The sequence below is a fragment of the Sus scrofa genome, chromosome 5 (genome assembly GCF_054392235.1).
Source record: "Sus scrofa isolate SSC_HxYL_T2T_F1_AM1 chromosome 5, Sscrofa_HxYL_maternal_Yorkshire_Landrace_v2.0, whole genome shotgun sequence".
Classification (NCBI taxonomy): Eukaryota; Metazoa; Chordata; class Mammalia; order Artiodactyla; family Suidae; genus Sus; species Sus scrofa.
Window position 1 is genome coordinate 80,395,588 of NC_139387.1, and position 22,406 is coordinate 80,417,993.

The 22,406-nt window shown below is 38.6% G+C and overlaps 1 protein-coding gene across 4 annotated transcripts in view; it reads right to left on the reverse strand.

Moving 5' to 3' along the window:
* Positions 1-22,406, reverse strand: part of GXYLT1 (glucoside xylosyltransferase 1) — a 470,260-nt gene that overhangs the window by 430,695 nt on the left and 17,159 nt on the right. For all 4 annotated transcript variants that reach the window (XR_014804028.1, XR_002344161.2, XM_021092539.2 and 1 more), the window contains 5 exons: positions 18,921-19,092; positions 14,509-14,634; positions 11,690-11,941; positions 4,065-4,188; positions 3,314-3,486 (listed from right to left, as the gene is read on the reverse strand). Coding sequence is in view for 2 of the 4 variants with exons in the window: in XM_021092539.2 (XP_020948198.1) it covers positions 3,314-3,486; positions 4,065-4,188; positions 11,690-11,941; positions 14,509-14,634; positions 18,921-19,092 (847 nt within the window). In the remaining 2 variants the exon portion in view is untranslated. The remainder of the gene's footprint in view (positions 1-3,313; positions 3,487-4,064; positions 4,189-11,689; positions 11,942-14,508; positions 14,635-18,920; positions 19,093-22,406) is intronic.

Genomic DNA, 22,406 nt, shown 5'->3' on the forward strand with positions numbered 1-22,406 from the left:
CAATCCACCTTAATTACACCAAAGGGGATGATAAGAACGCGGGGGAAAAAAAGACAGCAGATACCTGCACTGGGAGGGCCAGTATAATTTCTTCCCAAACTCAACATAAAGTAAAAGCTTAAAAGAGAAAACTCCATCGACAAAGGCCACAAAGAAGACACAGTATGTAAGAATAAACTTAAGATATGTTCAAAATCCATAGTATGAAGAAAACTATTAAACGTTCCTGGAAGAAGCCCTGTTCTTAAGATGTTTCAACACATCAGGATGTTGTCAGTCACTAAGTCGATAAGCGAAGATCAAGTCACTAAGCTGACATGTGAAGATGAGACACTCCCAAACAAAAAGCCAAGTTTCTTTGCTAAACGAGTGGATATTTGTGGAAAAATCAATATACAATAGATAGAAAAACACTGAAAGATGGATAAGCAATGAGAGCCTGCTGTATAGCACTGGAAACTATATCTAGTCCTTTATAATGGAGCAGGATAATGTGAGAAAAAAGAACGTATCTATGTATGTATGTATGACTGGGTCACCTTGCTATGCAGGAGAAAATTGACAGAACACTAAACCAGCTATAATGGAAAACATAAAAATCATTATTAAAAAAAAAAGAAAAATACTGAAAGCACAGGCTGTTAAGAGAACGTAGCCCTAAAAGATATGAAAATTCAGCCCAAAGCTTTTATAATTAAAATAATGTGTATCAGTGCACAAAGGGATATAGACCAATGGAACAAAGCAAAATCCAGAAATTACAAATGGAAGTTCAGTATACAATAAAGTCAGGCCCTCAAATCTTTGAGTTACAGTTACACTTTTAAATAAATGGTATTGGAACAAAACAGTCATTTGGGGAAAAATCAAATTAGATCTATTCCTCACTCAAAAGAGTAAATTACAAGTTAAGGAGAGGACTAAATGTAATAAACAAAATAGTATATGGGTGAATATTTCTATAACCTGAATATAGGTAGGAAAAGATGTTCTCATTATGACTTTAAAAAAAAAGATTTTAAACTTGATCACACAAAATTAAAAAAAAAAAAAAAAAAAAAACACCTCTGAATGGCAAAAAAAAAAATGCCAAATTCAAACTGGGAGAAAATATTTACAACAGATATCACAGAAAAAGGACTAATATCTTGCAACAAATGGCAGGGAGGCGGGAAGTACAAACCCAGACTCCCTCATGGTGATGACCATAAACTCTGACAACATCCTAGAAACCACTGAATTATTTGTACTACCTGGGTGAACTGTGCGGTATATAAAGTATGTTATCAATAAAGCTATTTTTTTAAAAACTCTAAGAAGACTAAATAAAAGATTTGAAAGAAAATTCACCCTCAAAAGATATAAAAATAGCTGTTAAATATACAAAAAGATGTTCACCTCAAAAGAGAAAGTCAAATGAAAATAAGATTCCATTTCTCACTGTTCAGAATGGCAGAATTTTTAAAGCTTGATAATACACCCCACTGATAAGGCTGTTGGGTAACAGGTCTCTTGAATTGTAGGCAGGAATGCAAAGAATCCCCACAGAGGGGAAACAGGCAGTATTTCAATCGATTTATCCCACTTTACCCTGAAGATACATCTCCTAACAAGACATATATATATGCAAAATTGTGTACCGCTATATTTTTATTCAAAATGTTGGAAAATGTTCAAATATAAGAGATTAGTTGAGGAGTTCCCACCATGGTGCAGCGGAAACAAATCCGACTGGGAACCATGAGGTTGCAGGTTCATTCCCTGGCCTCGCTCAGTGGGTTGAGGATCCGGCATTGCCATGAGCTGTGGTATAGGTTGCAGATGCAGCTCAGATCTGGTGTTGCTGTGGCTGTGGTATAGGCTGGCAGCTGTAGCTCTGATTAGACCCCTAGCCTGGGAACCTCCATATACCACAGGTGTGGCCCTAAAAAGACAAAAAAAAAAAAAAAGATTAGTTGAATAAACTCTGGTTACATGCACAAAATGAAGTATCATAGAAATGATTAAAAAGAAAGAGCACGAGGAAGATATTTATAACTGCCCAAATGTCCAGAATATTGTAAAAAACAAAAAAAAAGCAAAGTGCAAATGAAGATTGTGCTACCTTTCATGGAAGAAAAGGGAAATGACAAAACACACACGCGCGCGCGCGCACACACACACACACACACACACACAGAGTCGTCTGTACAGGAGGATAAACCAGAAAATGAAACTGGTAATCAATGGGGGAGGGCTTGGGGTGGAAGTGATGGAGAAGGAGTGATGTTTCTGAGTAAATCCTTATACAGTTTTGACTTTTTGAAGTATATTAATACTCCTCATATCAAATTAAAGGTAAAACAACAAGAATGAGGGAGAAAAACTTGAAACTGAAAGCATACAGACACAAATGAACCCGACTATATTTCAAATGAATATATTTCAAATAAATAAATATATTCTTTTGAATATATTTCAAAAGAACTAACCCAAGTAACTTTTAGAACATAGAACATACCCTCATCTCGCGGGCAGAGGAGAAGAGGGGAGAGGGCTGGAAACAAACCCTGAACATTTACAGCAGGCCGGTTTTTCAAGAAGAGAGGAGTGGAGATGGCAGTATAAATGGAGCACTTTTAAATTTATTTTAAATGTATGATAGGATACATTGTAAGCCAAAGAGGAAATGGTTTATGTTAGAAGATAGGATTCTAATTACGGAAGAAAACAGAAAAGACAGAAGCAAAGCAGGGGAAGGCAAGGAAGAGGCCTAGAGGAATGGAAGCAGACACATCGGTGTGAGCTCATGACAGTGTGTGTGTGTGTTTGCATGTCCTACATTCATCACTGAAAGGACTTAGAAGGGAAGACGCCCTTGCAGCAACAGGCATCACAGTTCCTCTGACAATAGCCAACTTCAAGGTTAAGGTAGGGGAGGTATAACAAGATGAGTCTGGAATATTTTGTTTGGACAGACGCTGAGGAGGTACTCAAAATAATGATGGGAGTAGATGAGCTGAGCACAAGAGGCAGCCAAAAGGGGCTCCCAATCGCCAAATGTGACACAACTTCAGCATCGATATAAATTAAAGCAAGTACTGAATTATAAATCACTGGAAAAAATACCCATCAATGAGTTCATACTGATGATGTATAGATCAATAAATGAGCAAAAAGGGAGTGCTCTTCCTTCCAGCCGAAGACCAAGTGCCAAAGCTGTATGTGGAGGGAGTGCTGGAGTTTATAACTTAGGAACTAGAATAAAAGATATGCAAATTCTTTAAGTTTGGGGGTATTTCCACAAATACATTAAAAAAAAAAAAAAGCTTACATTTCTCAGTGCTTCATAAATAGCTCTAAACGCTGGTTGCTTATCATCGTGGTAAACACCTCTGTTCCCATGAAGAATAAAGATTCCTTCTTCTTCAGCTTCTTGGCAATTGCTTCCATATATGCAATGATCTGGTCGATAATTCCATTGGCATGGAAAAACAAAAAGGCTCTCTATACAAAGAGAAGACAAAGAAGCAAATATACCCTAAGGCCACATAATTAACATTTTGCAAAATTTTTAGTTTAAATATACAGCTCTTCCAGGATAATTTTTTTTTTTTTTTTTTGGTCTTTTTGTCTTTTTTCTAGGGCCGCTTCCCATGGCATATGGGAGGTTCCCAGGCTAGGGGTCCAATCGGAGCTGTAGCCGCTAGCCTACACCACAGCCACAGGAACACGGGATCCGAGCCGCATTTATGACCTACACCACAGCTCACGGCAACGCTAGACCAGTTACCCACTGAGCGAGGCCAGGGATCAAATCCGCAACCTCATGGTTCCTAGTCGGATTCGTTAACCACTGCGCCACGACTGGAACTCCCAGGATAAATTGTAAAATAGTGAAAAAATATGTTTGGCACTTAGATCTCTTTCTACTAAATTAATACTCAAGAAAAGTTTTCCTGTCTTAAAAATAGAAAGTGATAACCATTAATATAAGCCAAACCCAAATAAGTACATTTCTTCCCTTTTGACTAAATAATAAATGTTTTATAAATGCAGAGAATAAAATAAATTTAAATGATTACCTGGATTATGAAAAAATATGATATTCAACAGATCTTGATCACCCCACGTGATGTTTAGCTTGTACTTTTTAAGCAATGGCATCAGTATATCTCCCCATCGTAGTCGCACGGTTGTCATATCATTCTGGAGGCAAAACCATGAGAAAGATTCTCGGGTTTCCAGGTTTAAAACAGCAGCATGATGCCAGTCCCCCATTCTCCCCTTAGCAATCGTTACAACAGCAACAAGAAGCGTAAACTTCTTTTATACAAAACCAAGTGACCCTACAGTAAACCTAAATGTGAGGCTGTCCAGCCAGAGTGGAGAAGTTAAAGATCTCTGAAGCTGCATGAAGAAGTGATAAAACTAAGAGAAGTCAGGAAGGAAAGGCAAAGTAGATGATAGTTTAAATGCTATGACTGGGACCTCATCTTAAAAAGCAGGCAGTCCTGGTACCTGTGTCTCTGTCACACGGTTGCCCAAGATTAAATGTTTATATGTAAATAAAAAGTACTTGGAACAGTACCTGGCATGTGACACACAGTGTTAGCCATTTTTTTTTTATCACTATGATAGCTATTATTCTTAGACCAATCTTTTATAACTGGCATTTCAGAGATATTACTTGAAATTGATAAATCAAGACTAGAGACTGAATTTTGTCAGATGCCTTTTCAGCCTTGATATAATTACTCATAGTTCATTATTTTAAAACCCAAAGTCAAATACCTAAGGCACTCCCCAACAGAGCTGAAAGTGGGCTAGGGATCATGTGAATCTGGGGTGAAAAGGGGTAGAGTCGAATACTAAGTCTTTTATAACAATCTGATTCTTTGAAACTCTCCGGATGTAAACCTGTTCTCCTCAAAGTACAGTCTGCAGTGTGCTGACCAGTAAAATTTTTATGTCTTCTATAAGATTTAAATACAGAAATTAAGAGTAAGATTTAGAAACTTTTACAGCAATTTAACAGAAAAATTTTATGTTTATTTAATCTAATCTTTTCCTAGTGACTTAATTACATTATTTTTACCAAAGAAATGGCTCATGGCAGATTGCAAATAATGTTTAAGAAAACACTGATCACTTATGATGGAGCATGATGGAGGATAATGTGAGAAAATGAGTATAAATATATATATATATATATGTATGTATGATTGGGTCACTTTGCTGTATAGTAGACAATGACAGACACTGTAAATCAACTATAATGGAAAAAATTAAAATCTTAAAAAAAAAAGAAAAATATTACTAATTATATAGTGGACTCCTTCAGATGGCAGTTGAACATTTACCAAGGATAAAAAAATTACAGGGAAATAAGATTAGAGATCATGCAGAAATGACGATAAATTATTGGGGAGGAGGATAATGACTAGCAACTAATGACTGAATACAACCTACTGTGAAACAGAATTTCAGCATGGGAAATAAAAGGTCAAGGAAATTTTAGTCAGTTGCAAGTTAGAAGAGAGGAAGAGAAGTATACTGAGCATAGGGCTAAATCTATCTTTAGAAGAAAGTAAGAGGATTATACAATGTATTAGTGAATAAACATTTAGTGTCCCTGAAAAAAAAAAAAAAGAAAGAAAGAAAACACTGATCCTTTTCCACAGATAGTTTGAAAAACATTGTTACAAGCTATTCTAGGACAAATAATAAACTAAATGGGGCATAAACAATCTATCCTTTGAGAAAAAAGTCAGGATCTCTGGGGGGAAAAAACCTACATATTTGAATTGAATATAATCTGCTATAATTATATTACCTTTGTGTGAAGTTTCTCAGAATGCAGTAAACACAGTAACTACATAATCAGAAATTCTCCCTCAGAAAAAATCTAGAAAACAGGAGTTCCCGTCGTGGCGCAGTGGTTAACGAATCTGACTAGGAACCATGAGGTTGCGGGTTCGGTCCCTGCCCTTGCTCAGTGGGTTAACGATCCGGCGTTGCCGTGAGCTGTGGTGTAGGTTGCAGACGCGGCTCGGATCCCGCGTTGCTGTGGCTCTGGCGTAGGCCGGTGGCTACAGCTCGGATTCAACCCCTAGCCTGGGAACCTCCATATGCCGCGGGAGCGGCCCAAGAAATAGCAACAACAACAAAAAGACAAAAGACAAAAAAAAAAAAAAAAAAAAAAAGAAAAATCTAGAAAACAACTGAAGCAAGTTTTACTTAAGGAAATAATAAGAAAATATTTTAATGAAAGGATGTCTCTGAAATAAGTCATTGATCATCTTAACTAAATGTTCTTAGGACCTAAAAAGGAAAATAGGAAATACAGCAAGAACCAAAACTAGGAACACATTGAACAGACAGGACTGGTGGACTCCCTGTACCACCTCATGTTGAAGTCTTCACTGGATTTTGCTTTTAAAAAAAAAAAAAAAAGAAAAAAAAATAGAGAAAAATACACCTATTCAAAGAAACAAAAGAAAATTGCAAGGTCCAGGGCAGTCTTGGGGGGAAAAAAAAAAGCAAGGTGGGGGTGTGGAAAACCTTTATAACTTAAAGGAAAAGTCCTACTAGAAAAAGACTGGAGTTCCTGTCGTGGCTCAGCGGAAATGAATTCAACTAGGAACCATGAGGTTGAGGGTTCGATCCCTGGCCTTGCTCAGTGGGTTAAGGATCCGGCGTTGCCGTGAGCTGTGGTGTAGGTCTCAGATGTGGCTCGGATCCCGTGTTGCTGTGGCTCTGGTGTAGGCCGGCAGTTATGGCTCTGATTAGATCCCTAGCCTGGGAACCATCATATGCTGCTGGAGCAGCCCTAAAAGGCAAAAAAAAAAAAAAAAAAAAGAAAAAAGACAAATACTGGACAAGAAGCAATAACATTAATGTTATCTGCTGAGGATTTAAGCTGAATATTTAAGACAACCAAGGAAAACTCTGAGAAATGAGTTTAATAAAGAGGCATCAGTATAGAAAAAGAGTTCAAGTTAATAGAAATAAAAAACAAAGTGGAGAAACAGTCAAAGGATATGGACAAAGAGCCATTCACAAAAGAGGAAAGAGAAATGCCTAAAAGCTGTACAAAAAGATTTTCACCCACATTGGCAGAATAGTCAGGAAAGTAAAAATTAAAATGCATGAGATATTTTTCTTAGCCATATAACTACATACTCGTACTAGTACACAAAACCAAGAAAACCACCCTTTCTCCACAATACTACACACATTAAATGTGAGACTACGTATGTATACTGACATAAAAATCAATTACATATATAAGTGAAAAAAGCAAACTGAAGACATATAAAAGGATCCTACATATAATGCGAATGCACATGCGTATCTCCTTCAACATTCATTTTTAAAAGTATGTGAACAATACATAGCATGGTTCATAATGCCATTTGGGCAAAGGAATGAAACTGGGGAGAGAGGTGTGTAAAGGGGAAACTTACCTTTTTACTCTATATGCAATGAAATGTCTGAATTTTTATAAGCGCCATTTAGTTTGGTAATTTTTTTTTTTTTTTTTTGTCTTTTTGTTTTTGTTGTTGCTATTTCTTGGGCCGCTCCCGCGGCATATGGAGGTTCCCGGGCTAGGGGTCCAATCGGAGCTGTAGCTACCGGCCTACGCCAGAGCCACAGCAACGTGGGATCCGAGCCGCGTCTGCAACCTACCCCACAGCTCACGGCAACGCCGGATCGTTAACCCACTGAGCAAGGGCAGGGACCGAACCCGCAACCTCATGGTTCCTAGTCGGATTCGTTAACCACTGCGCCATGACGGGAACTCCCTAATTCTTTTTTTTTTTTTTTTTTTTTGTGTGTGTGTGTGTGTCTTTTTGTCTTTTGTTGTTGTTGTTGCTATTTCTTGGGCCGCTCCCGCGGCATATGGAGGTTCCCAGGCTAGGGGTTGAATTGGAGCTGTAGCCACCGGCCTATGCCAGAGCCACAGCAACGCGGGATCCGAGCCGCGTCTGCAACCTACACCACAGCTCACGGCAACACCGGATCGTTAACCCACTGAGCAAGGGCAGGGACCGAACCCGCAACCTCATGGTTCCTAGTCGGATTCGTTAACCACTGCGCCACGACGGGAACTCCCTAGTTTGGTAATTTTTAAAAAAAGAAAGATGTAGCTCTAATTTACTAATGTCAGCAAGCCTACTAAAATGCACATGCATTGAATTAAGGTAAATCCGTCTCAATTTTAGAATTAGGTAAGCTTTCAAAAACAGACCCGTTGTTGCCATCAGTCTATACGTAAATTGAAAATTGACATATTATGCTCCAACAAAGCTAGAAACTGGGCACATGTCAATTCCCAAAGATTAGTTATTTCACTCAACTCTGAAAAAGTTCTATCTCTTTTGGGATGATATTCACTGATAATGTTTTCTTAAGCTATATATGTAAGACAATAAAAGTCCCCCATCACATACATCTTTCAAATATGTAAAAAAAATCTTCATGGCCACCTTACAGTAAGTGTACTTTTTTTTTTCTTTTCTTTTTTAGGTTGCACCTGTGGCATATGGAAGTTCCTAGGCTAGGGATCAAATCAGAGCTACAGGCCTGCACCACTGCCTGGATCCAAGCCACATCTGCGACCTATGCTGCAGCTTGCAGCAACACTGGATCCTTAACCCACTGAGCGAGGCCAGGGGTCAAACCCACATCCTCATGGACACTATGCCAGGTTCTTAACCCACTGAGCCAACATGGGAACTCTGCAACAAGTATACTCTTTTTAAAATATTTTTCAATACTTCATTAGTGACCTAGTTTCTATAACTTTTGTCTGTTCTTTGTCAGTAATTATGTATTATGTTGCTACTTTATGCCAGACCCCATGCTAAGTATTCTGAATACAAAGCTATATAAAATACACACCCTGGGAGTTCTCTTATGGCGCAGGAGTTAAAGATCCAGTGTTGTCACTTCAGTGGCTCAGGTCACTGCTATTGCACAGGTTTGATCCCAGCCTGGGAACCGCCACATGCCATGGGCATGGCCAAAAAAAGAAAAGACATACCTGCTCTCAGGAGATGGAAAAAATAGGCAAAAATTACTTTATACAGCAGGACATGAACAGGGTGCAGTAAATAAACAAGAAAAGGATTCTCAAGATGACATTTATATTCTCTGGTTTTTATGTAATAAATAGAAGAAGGTTAAGGCATAGTCTAACAGGGATTTAACACTGTCAATACAGTCATAATACGCGATACAAAGCAGTATCGTAGCCAGTATTACTGTCAATCAAGCATTATGAGAAACAACAAAAAAATTAAAGTTTTGCTATTTTAATTATTAAAATATGTAATTATAATACATCAGGTTGGCACCAAATGATCATGAATAGTAGGGGCTGGATGACAGCAAAGCAAATTAAGAATAAGGCAGTGTTTGCTAGAGATCCGTTTGGAAAATAATCAAGAAAAATAAAAATGTACACTAAAAAAATCAGTAAGTTTTGTAGAAACACGTCAACAATCACAAATACAACATTTAAAAGCAAAGTAGGAAGTTCCCTTGGAGCACAGCAGGTTAAGGATCTTGCATTGCCACAGCTGTGGGGCGGGTTGCAACTGTGGGGTGGGTTCAATCCCTGGCTGGGGAACTTCTACATGCCATGGGTGCAGCCAAAAAATTTTAAAAATTTGAAAAACAGAAACAAAGCAAATCTGTCTTGCTCCCACTGGGCAAAAATTGAGTTGTTTGAAACAGAGGATAGTTGGTATGAAGTACACTGTACCTACCAAATTATCATATATACTCATACTTCTCATATTTTGCTTAAGCCATTAACACACAGGAAATAAAGCTTTAAAGTTTAGAAATTATTTCAACTCCTTATCTACATTTCTAGGAGGTTCAGAACATGCCACAGACAAAAACAAAAGAGAAAGGGGAGAAACTGTTAAACATCTAAGAATGACATTTAAATAAAAAGGAAATAAATATAATCATAGATTTGAACCATATAGCTGTAATTAAAATTTTTTTAATAAAAAAACCAGTAATGGTGTTACACTAAGTTATCTCTAAGATTCTTTGCAACACTACACTTATCACAATTCTACGAATTTCAAATGAAGAGGTACTGAGCAGGCACATTACTCCTTAGCACATAATCTTACAGCACCATCTTCTGGTACAATATTTATTTACTGTGCATAGTCTGACCATCAGAAAAGGAAAACTCATGGTATCACACCTGTTTTATTTAGTAAAACTATGGTACATGAGATTTTAAATCTCAAAACAGATTTAACAAATTGGGTAATTGAAGAAAGATGCTCTCTGATAAGCAAAAGCACAGGTTACACTGGCCTCACTAATGCATTCACTTGTGGAAGACAAAACTGAAATGAGACGAAGATTTCTGAAAGGTACAGAAAATGGTAACGCCAAAGACACCCCAAGTTTACTAGCTCTAGCAAGGGCAGAGTGACAGATATTAACTGCTTGAGACAGAAATGTCAGGATGTGGGTGGCAGTGACTACACACAGTAAGTGCTGTCTATACCAAGGACAAGAGGGGAAAAGTCTAAATGAAGCACAGAGTTAAATCAGACATGCAAAAAGGAGCAATAAATAACATGTAAATTCTGGTCCACCAGGTCCATAAGAATAATACCAAACAGAGATACCCGCATACAAATAAATATATACATTCATATCATAAAAGACAATATTTAATGTTTAACTTAGTACTAACTAGATGTAAAGGTCTTACATGAGTGTTTCAGAAGTCACTTTTTAGCTAGCATTGAAGTGCTTATTATGTGTCATGTTCAGTACATTTTGAACGGGTCTCTTCTAAAATGACAACCTACATAAGTCCTTTTATTATCTCAATTTTTTTCAGTTGAGAGAACTGACATTTGAAAGTTAACTAGCTAGCTGACTAGTGGTTATGGTGAACAGGTGGCAAAGCTACACAGAAGGCCAAAGAGCTTAACCCCAGAGCCCCCAGGCTACACCAACTTAAGATTCATCGGCATGAAACGGGTAGACAGTACAACACACCTATGTGTTCGGAATGCGCAGAGAATTTAAACAGCCTGACTCTTCCACTGACCTTGCAATTTGAAAGACAAGACACACGCAGGGATTTTTTTTTTTTTTTTCCCAAGTTAACTTCTAATAGCACCAAAAGAGCCAACACCGCCTATGTGTTAGCCTGTTCTAACTAACTTAATCCTCACAAAAGCATTAAGACACAGGTACTGTTAATGTATCACCCCATTTCACAGATGAGGAAATCAAAGCCCAGAGACATTCAAATCTTACTCCAGATCTCAGAGAGTGAACCAGACCAAACGAACCGAGTATTAAGCTCTTAACCCCAATCTGTATTCTCCCACGATGTGCCACACTTAGGACTGAAGTATTCTGTGGTTGCACCAGTACAAAATGACAGCTTCTGCCGGAATACCAACCTGGGAAGATAAGGGGCACACCTGCTGCCTTGCTGTTTTACTTCACTTTAATGCCATCTCCTCTGACCTGCGGCAACACTCTAACAAACAGAACACCAAGAACACACTTCTCTTCTGTTATTCTAGATAAGTGGAAACATTCTGAATAGTTCAATCTGGGTTTTAATAAAGCAAAACTAAGTTGGAAACCAAACAATCCCGAGGGAAAACAGAAGTACGTTAACCAATCTCCTGCGGGGGTGACTCACCTTGAAATACTTCCTTCTCATTCGGGTCATGTTCATCAACATCACTCCAGAGTTCACCCCAGTTCTTCCGTAGTACGGATGCCTGGCAAAGCGGTTATACCAGCCTATTCGAGGCTCTTCGTGTTCTGGCGCCATTGCAGCTATTTGTGTGGAATTAAACTGCTTCAGTAAAGACCAAATGTCATCAACGGGCCGCAAAAAAAGGATGTCAGTGTCCACGTACAACAGGGAGTCAACTTCTTTCAGGATTAACTGTGGGGAGAGATACCTGAATTACTACCTACACCTATTTAATACAAAACATATAAGAGGGAGTTCCCGTTGTGGTGCAGTGGTTAACGAATCCAACTAGGAACCATGAGGTTGCGGGTTCGGTCCCTGCCCTTGCTCAGTGGGTTAAGGATCCAACGTTGCTGTGAGCTGTGGTGTAGGTTGCAGACACGTCTCGGATCCCACGTTGCTGTGGCTCTGGTGTAGGTCGGTGGCTACAGCTCCAATTGGACCCCTAGCCTGGGAACCTCCATGTGCCGTGGGGGCGGCCCAAGAAATAGCAAAAAGACAAAAAAAAAAAAAAAAAAAAAAAAAAAAAAATATATATATATATATATATATATATATATATATATGAGGCTTTATTTCAAAAATACCTAAGGGATAAACTAATTTACCTTAATTAATTTAAAATAATTTTCCCCAAGCCTGTCATTTTCTTTTTATAGAGAGCATACATAAAGATACTGGTAATTTTTACATTACCTTTCGAGGAAGAAAAGCTACAAAAACAAAAAACCACTAAAAATTGGAAGAAAGAATAAAAGAAATATGCTCAAAGACAAAGGAGGAAATGTTTTTCCTAAGGGTGACTAGCATTACCTTTGGTGAACTGACATATCGCATCTTAATTTCCTGAGATAAATACAGAAGTTAACCACTACAAATGGAGACCGTCTGAATTTGCTCCCTCAGCCTTGTAACACTAACGGGCACCTTCACCTCACTCTGGTCTGAGCTGGCAAAGAGCAGAGCCAAAACTGAAATCCGGACCACCTACCTCCAGAGTCCATGCTCTTACTTCTGAGCTTAACCACCTTCGTACAAATCCAAGAAAACATGCATTTATGCAGCAAGAGTGAAGACAGACGTCTTAGAAGACTAGCTGTGTTACGTTCTGAGAGATGTTAAGTCTCCAATATGTATCTTTTATAGGAATTTCTAAGGGAAACTTTTGTTTTGTTTTAATGGCACACCTGTGGTATATGGAAGCTCCCGGGACAGGGATCAAATTGAAACCACAGCTGTGATCTACACCACAGCTGAGGCAACACCAGATCTTAACCCACTGTGCCACAGCAGGAACTTCCTTAATCCGTCTATTTTAAAGGAGGAGAAATTTACTTTAAAAAGATTTTTACCTAGAAAAATGAAGAATCAATTTGCCTAGATCTCGTTAACAAGATGCAAATGTAAGAATGAAGTACAAGGACAGTTTGAGAGGCTCCAAGTATTTAATTTTATTATTTCAAATTCCATTTAGGAATTTAACTGGATTACAGCATTAAATGATCTGGCAAATTTCATAGCGTAACACCAACAATTAAGCTTGTTAAAAATGCAGAATAAATGATGGTTGTATAGCTATAAATATAATTAAAATTCATTTAAAAATGTTGAAAAAGATAACAGAATAAAACAGAAGAGCAATGGTTGTAACTTTATGCTTCTTCCATCACTCATTGTTTTTCAGTGATGTATTTGTGTTTAATGTCATAATGTGTTTGTTTAATGTCAGTCTTCCACATCAGAGAATAAGCTCTACGAAAACAAGAAATCTGCCTGCTTCACTCATTCCTATATACTCAGCACTTCAGTAGAGATACTTGGCAGAATAGAGGCACTCAAACTATTAATTAAATAATGGGAAGTTCCCCTTGTGGTTCAGAGGTAACGAGCCTGTCTAGTATCCATGAGGATTCGGGGCTGATCTGTGGGTCAGGGATCTGGCGCTGATGTGAGCTGTGGTGAAGGTCGCAGATGTGACTCAGATCCCACGTTGCTGTGGCAGTGGTGAAGGCTGGCAGCTACAGCTGGAACCCTCCTGGGAAGGTCAACCCCTAGCCTGGGAACTTCCGTGTGCCGCAGGTGTGGCCCTGAAAAGTAAAAAAAAATAAAAATAAAAATAAAAAAGCTGCAGCTGCTGGCCTACACCACAGCCACAGCCACAGCCACACAAGATCCGAGCTGCATCAGTGACCTACACGACAGCTCATGGCAATGGCGGATCCTTAACCCACTGAGCGAGATCAGGGATAGAACCTGCATCGTCACAGATACTGGTCAGGTTCATAAGCTACTAAGCCACAATGGGAACTCCCTCCCATTTTTTATTTTAACAGAACTTTTTATTGCAGATTTTATTTATTCTATGGTAATTTTTTTCTTTTTTCTTTATCTTTTTAGGGCCACACCTGCAGCATATGGAAGTTCCCAGGCTAGGGGTCTAACTGGAGCTACAGCTGCCAACCTACGCCACAACCACAGCAAAGCCAGATCTGAGCCGCACCTGCCACCTACATCACAGCTCATGGCAACACTGGATCCTTAACCCACCGAGCAAGGCCAGGGACTGAACCTACAACCTCTTGGTTTCCTAGAAGGATTCGTTTCTGCTGTGCCAAGACGGGAACTCCTACTGTATGTGGATTTTTTTTTCTTCTAATTTTCAAAGGGAAAATCATACATGCATGTGTTTATTTAAATGATTTATATTCGTGTGTGTAAAAGCAAAATTCAAACAAAAGACACTGAGGATAAAAACTTACTGGCAAGAACAATCTCTGGGAAGCACACGGTTTAAAGAGCTTTTTCCATTCTGCTGCATTCTCACTTGGAAAAGTTATTGGGTATAATGAATAATTAAATGTTTGTAGAAATGACCAGCTGTCAAGCTGAAATTAAAAAAAAAATTAAGTTTAAATTTGTTTCACTTTCTTGGTAAAATCATAAACAGATTGTTTTTCCTAAGCTAAATTTAAGATAGTATATATTTTATGTTGTACATGATTCAGACAAAGTCAGCTTCTTTCCTATTTTGTTTTCATTCAAAAATCTTAAAAATCATTCTAATAGGCTAGAAAGACTCCACCATAAAGATATGAGAGACAACTAAAGTTATAAGGCTCTCAATCACAAAACCAGAAAGTGGAGACGTACACGTTGCCCACCTCCATCAATTTGACCTGATGTATAAATCCTCTCAGCCCCTCGACAAGGTAAACTCAGAAAAATTAAGCATGAATTTCATTACCATAGCATGTATGATATAATAGAAAATGTTTACAATCCAACCCAGACCAATGTGAAATGGATTAGAAAATATTCATCTATCAAAGTAGTTTTAATATGCCTGGATACTCCTAGTAACAAAATATTCCGGTAAGCACAAATCCAGGGCTGATTTTTTAAAAAGTCATTACAAAAAGCAAAACCTAATCTTCTGATCTGAAAATCTATAGTGAACACATTTACTCTTCAGTATTCTGGATGCATTTCAAGACACTGAATTGCTTCAAATTCCGTTCAAGTATTACCTGCCACCGCCACTTCAACAGAATTGTTGTTTTAAATTTCCTACGGAGCATTCATAATCTATGGGGGGAGAAAAAACTAAGCACTTTATGTAAAAGGCTAAAGATGATCTCCTTCTGAATCATGTCTGTGTTCAAGAAATTTTTAAAAACATTAATGCCTTTTTCCCTCCCTCTCCTTCACACAAAAAATTAATACCTTCCAACATAGTTCAAGGGAACAGCTTTTCTTCCAACACATTGTTTTGATGTCTCTGTTAATTAGTTTCAAACACAGGTATTTCACTTTCCTTGTGTGACTTATAAATCACTTAGAGATCCTTTCAACACTAACTTCAAAATGAAATCTTAAGTCATTTTTTAAATTCTAATATCTAGTCATTTTTTTGCAGCAAAAGCATGTTCCACAAAATATTTGATTCTTTTTCATTCAAAAGCAAAACCAAACATTCTCAAAGTTAACTGTGATTAAAGAAAAGTTTAAAAATACAGTATATTTTACACAAGCAATAACTCAATCAAGTTTGAAGACAACACAGAAGTAGAATATAAGATGAAGCAATAAATTTATTTTACTTTTATATTTCACTTTCAGAAGTTCCCACAGTTAAGAGTAATTTGTTACTATCTCTGAATTGTTAAGATTAATTCCTCAGTTAACATTTTAGAAAACAATCCGGATAATGAGATTAAGATCACAAATCACATATCACAAACACAAAGACTAGGAGTTCCTGCTGTGGCTCAGTGGAAACAAATCAAATCTGACTGGTATCCATGAGGATGCAGGTTCATCCCTGGCCTCGCTCAGTGGGTTAAGGATCAGGCACTGCCACGAACTGGCACTGCTGTGGCTGTGGTGTGGCCAGTGGTTGTGGCTCTAATTCGATCCCTAGCCCGGGAACCTCCACATGCCGAGGGTGCGGCCCTAAAAAGACCAAAAAAAAAAAAAAAAAGAACCAAAACAAAACCCAAACACAGAGAATAGAAATATTTTGAAACAGTAAGTAAAGCTTTTTTTTTGTTTTTTAAATTGAAGTATAGCTTATGTACAGTGTTACGTAAGTTACAGGTATATAACAGAGTGATGCACAATTTTAAAGATCACATTCCATTTTTAGTCATTATAAAATACTAACTATATTCCCTGTATTGCACACTACATCTTTATAGCTTATTTTAGACATAAGGTTTGTAACTCTTAATCTCCTACCCCAATACTGCCCCTCTCTCCTTCCTTCTCCCCTCTGATAACCACTGGTTTGTTCCCTATATCTGTGAGTCTGTTTCTTTTTGGTTATATTTATTAGTTGTATTTTTTATGTTCTACATATAAGTGATATCATACAGTATTTGTCTTTTTCTGATTTATTTCACTTAGTATAATACCCTCCAATTCCATCTATGTTGTTGCAAATGGCAAAAATTTCGTTCTTTTTTATAACTGAGTAGAATTCCAGTGTGTGTGTGTGTGTGTATGTGTGTGTGTGTGTGTGTGTGTAGCTACATCTGCTACCTATGCCACAGCTTGCAGCAACACTGGATCCTTAACCCACTGAGCAAGGCCAGGGATCAAATCCACATCCCCACAGAGACTATGGTGGGTTCTTAAACCACTGAGCCACAACAGGAACTCCACTGTTGTTGTTTTTTTTATTGTCACACTCAGGGCATGTGGAAGTTCCCAGGCCGGGGGTTGAATCCGAGCCACAGATGCAGCAACACTGGATTTTTTCACCCACTGCGCTGGGCCAGGGATGGAACCTGCACATCTGCAGTAACTCAAGCCACTGCAGTCAGATTCTTAACCCGCTGTGCCACAGCAGGAACTCCTTAATCAGGTTGCTTGGCTTTTTCTGATGGTGAGTTCTAAGAGCTGTTTATATATTTGGATATTAACCCGTTACTGGTCAGATCATTTGCCAATATTGTCTCCCATTCAGTAGGCTGTCTTTTCATTTTGTCAGTGGTTCCCCTGGCTGTGCAAAAGTGTTTAAGTTTAATTAGGTTCCATTTGTTTATTTTTGCCTTCATTTCCTTTGCTTTAGGAGACAAATCCAAAAAAATACTGCTATGATTTACATCAAAGAGTGTTCTGCCTACGTTTTCTTCTAGGATTTTTATGGTTTCTGGTCTTGCGTTTAGGTCTTTAATCCATCTTAAGTTTATTTTTGTGTATGGTGTTAGAGAATGTTATAATTTCATTCTTTTTAAAATAGTAAGTAAAGTGTTACGCCTTTTGCAATCAAAGATTTTGGCAGAAAACAAAGTAGTATTTTTCATTTAATGTGCAAAATGAACTAATTTAATCTGAAAAAAATCAAATATATTTTTTCTACATAGATCAAGCATAAAAATTCAAATCGGTTTAAAAGCTTAATTCAGTGTAACTAGAGAGACAGACAGAGATGGTGGGAGTGGGGGATAACCATCATCTTTAGGAGTTCCCGTCGTGGCTCAGCAGTTAACAAACCCGACTAGGGTCCACGAGGATGCGGGTTCAATCCCTGGCCTCACTCAGCGGGTTAAGGATCCGGCGTTGCAGTGAGCTGTGGTATAGGTGGCAGATGCGGCTCAGATCTGGCATTGCTGTAGCTGTGGTGTGGGCCGGCAGCTACAGCTCCGATTCGACCTCCAGCCTGGGAACCTCCACATGCCAGGCGTGAGGCTCTAAAAAGACCAAGAAAAGACAAAAAAAAAAAAAAATCATCATCTTTACTACTACCTCAGAACACAAGGCTAATTTTTTCATGTATGTTCTCCCTCCTATATTTATCTGTTCTGCTCTTTTTGCATAGTACTATTTTTTTTTTTTATGGTTAAATTTATATAGCGGCTCTGACTAAAAGGGAATATTTTCAACTCACATAAAGAGCTAGATATGGTCACATACCTAGGTTCAGACCAATGAGATAATGGCAAACATGTTGTGTGAAACTTCCAGAAAGTGTCTTTAAAAAGGAGGACAGAGAATGCCCTTCTTCACTCCTTCCTCCCTCATTTTGGCTAGAATATGAGTGTGATGGCTGGAGCATGAGTAGCAATCCTGGATCATGAGGCAGACGCCTTTAAAGATGGCTCAGGCACAAGAAAGGAAAAAAAATCTCTGAAGATACAGAGCTGACACACACTAGAGAATGCCTTTTAAGTAAGAGAGAAATAAATTTCTATTTTGTTTAATCCTGTCTTCTTCTTTTGGGTTTTCTGGCACTAAAGCCAAACTTACTGTAACTAATAAAAAAACCTAAAATACTTTGTCAGAGCAAGAACCAATGTACCTCCATGTTGTCAATTAAGAGTTTCCTCAACCCCAGACAGAATTAAAACCTTTGTGCACATCTGAGGGAGGCATTTTCAAGCCAAGGATGGGAACGAAAGCAAAACATAGGCCTTCGCAATCAAAACATCCTGGAACTATATTCAGGAAAATAAAACCCCCAAACTTGGCAAAGGACTCTACATAGCCTAACTCCTTTTTCAAAAACAAGCCTTCCTCTTACACCCTAGATGTGGACGCGCAGACAGAAGTAGCAGCAGCTACACCAGGGCAGAGCTGTAGCATTCATATTTTTGTTCCACAACATTTTTACTACAGTATACCATTAAATGTTCAACTCGACAGGCTTGACCAAGCCTCGGATACTTACTATGACTTTGAAACTATCATGCAGTTGATCTTCAGCAAAAATATGAAACTGGAGTGGTTTGATGCTGAAGATGAGTGCCGACTTCAACATGGTCACAGTTTCTTCCAGTCTTTCCCCGCAGGCAACCACAGCGAGGTGCACTCTCTCAACGGGCTGCGGTTTCAGACTATACCTGATAGAAACAAAAACCACAGTTCCCAGAAGTTTTAGTGTGGGGTACAATGGCAACCACACAGTATTCTGACCATGTTCAAAATCTGAAGTTTGAACAAGGTCCTACTGTACAGCAAAGGGAACTATATTCAACATCCTCTAATAAACCAAAACCGTAATGGAAACAATTATGAAAAAGAATATAAATACATATACAACCTGAATCACTCTGCTATTCAAACGCAACTTTGTGAATCAACTATACTTCCCTTTAAAAAAAAAAAAAAAACCTGAAGTTTGAACCTTCTGTTTAAAAAGCAAAGACACATCAAATTACAAAACCATACAACGCTGAATCAATCATATATTTCTATACCCTCAACCACTCCTTCTCAGCTAATGTCTCTCACTAGGAACCACAAAACACACAAAAAAAGACCACTTCCCCACTCTCCCAGGAGCGGTACATAACTAGCATCACACTGGCTGTGTGGAGAGAAGTTAACTCACTGCTCACTCCGGGTGCTGCAGGGCATTAGGTCTTAATTCTCTCAGGGAACACTGTTCCCCCCAACCCCACTTGAGAAAGGGAGTGGCAATGATTTGAAGGTCTTCCATTTAATCTTTAACTTTTCTACTTTAAAAAATCTCACACACACAAAAGTAGATATGAGAGTAAGTCCCCATGTACTATCTCCCAGCTGTAATAATTATCCATTCAAAGGGATTCTTTCATCTAAAACCCCTTCCCACAGCCCCTTCCCCTAACCAACAGACCACTGTGAAGCAAACCCGGACATGAAACCATCCACAGATATTTCACTATTATATCCAATCCTCATCCATGCTGAGTTCAAGACAAAAGTGTCCTTCATAATCTCTCACTGTTCAGTCCATTTACCAAGTAATCAGCGAGAGATGAAAATTTCAGAGGTAGTCTAAAAAAATACTAGTCAAACATTAGCAGCACCTCATTTTGGAAGGAAGGAAAGATTCCCTAAACTTAAAGTTATTAGCCTGAGCTACGTTAACCCTACTTCTGAAACAGAGCAGCAGCGCAAGCGCCAGGTCTTGGGAAGCTTTCAAACCTCTTGAACCTTAACACTGAACTAATAATAATCCACTATCACATAAAAAACAGAACTCATTATGTGTGACCGCAGTTATTAAATAATTAACTTTTACACTATGCACCAATGACCTCACCTGTAATTAAGACATAAAACAATCTTTTTGGAACTGACAGTTAAAGGTATATAAGAATGAAAGACAATATAGAACAAACCACTAACACATTAAAGTTCTATGAAGTACAAATATTTCAAACTAAAACCATACAAACTTGATTTTAACTAAATTTTTGCTTACAGAGATCCTTTCTGTAAAATGAGTAAGTGGACTAGAGATTACACTGTTTAACATTAATAGCTGTATTATACATTATTGAGATTTTGAAGTAGCAGGGACAGGTGATTTATCACTGCTCTTAAATTTAAAAGCTAAAATTGCTACAGTAATTTAGCACAGGACTTAGCACAGGACTTTGGAATCTTGAGCATTCATGGGTCCGTGTGTCACAGTGGACCCAGAACTGCCTCCGGAGGAAGATCTTGGTCTTGCTCACGGTTAGTCCTTCAACTGACCAGGACATGAGAAAAGAGGGACTCAGGCTAAATAACATTAAATGCAAACAATGAACTGGAAGTTCCTTTCGGGGACAGCGGGTTAAGGATTGAGCATTTGTCACTGCAGTAGGGCTCTGGTGTCACTGCTGTGGTGCAGGTTCAATTCCTGGCCTGGAAACTTCCACAAGCCAAAGGGCATGGCAAAAACAACACAAAACAAAACAAAAACTGACTCTATAAAACATACCTGAATATCAAATGCATACATCTTAATGTTTTAACATTAAACATTTGGAATTATTTTATATTAATAAGACAGAAAAAATGGAGTCCAAATATAAATACGATGTGCTACTGCTTTTTTGTGGATCCATTTGTCCCTGTTAACACGCTTGTTGGGCTGGGAGACACTTAAAGACAGCATTGTAACTGAGGCTTCTCTGGTCTGATGGGGTTCCCAGGGCCTGAAAAATGGGTTCATTCCTCTGACACGGGGCATCTCTTACCAGTACACAATTACTGGTACTGTCAGCTTTCAGCAGAGGAACAGAAAAGCTCATCTCCTAGAAAACACAGGGGTCACTTCCTCCTCTGATCCCTCGGGAAACTGGGAGGCTGACATGCAATACCTTGATCACTCACCCTTGGTTTAGACTAATGCACCCATTATTTTAAAGATGAGGGTCTTTAAAAACAGACAACAAAAACCTTCCCCAGGTAACTCATGAAGTTAAACAGCCCTACACCACTTTGTTCATGGTATTAAATGGAGAAGGTGCATATAAAATATTCCTGGATGAATACTTACCCCTGGAGAAGCAGTGGTGATACTTTACTCTTCATCAAGGTATTAAGATAATCATGAAATTAAGAGATAACATCAGATACACACTTTGCCTTAAATTTTGGATCAATCTACCAGGAACCAGATTTTAGGAGCGGTCTGAGGAAGGGACAACTGCAGAATTTTGCATGTGACTATCCAGCTGTCCAAGCATCTTCTGTTACATGGTTACCACGGAGCTTAGCCATTCCCCACCCATCTGCTTGCTGCCTCTTTCAAAAGGTGCAGCATAAGCTTGGGTCTTTTTAAGCTCTGTTCCTTTCCATTCACAATTACAAAAAACAGTACCTCCTTCCTTGTCTGCACCCTCTATCCATTCATCCATTCCTCCTCTTCTCTGTTGAGCCCCTCAGTTTAAAACCCGTTAGTTTATAACACTGGAAACTACACCTTCTATCCCTGAACAAGGGGACGTGAACCCACTTCACCTCAAAGCAGTGGAAGCCACAATGACACAAGTAAAGGGCAAGGCAAACAAGACACACAACTTCACAGAACTCTAAATTTTTTCATCGTTCTGATAAGTGCCTCCAGATTCCATTTCTCAAGATGGTATAAAGACCCTCATTAAAGCACCAGGGTATGAGAATCTACCATGGTCTCAGGTTGCTTAACTGGCTATAACTAGATCTTAGCCCCAAAGCTAAGAGCCACGAGATTTAAAGAGTAAGCCATAACAATCGTGTTCTATTTTGCGCAGGATTCTCTACATACAGAAACAAACAAGTATAATAAACATCCCTATAAAGTCAGTCCCAGAGACTCCTGCTCTCAGGCACTGCAGCAAGGTTTGCTCTAGTCACATAGCCAGGACTCCTTCCACCAGTTTCTACAAAAGCCATAGTATTGTCAGCTATATTGCAT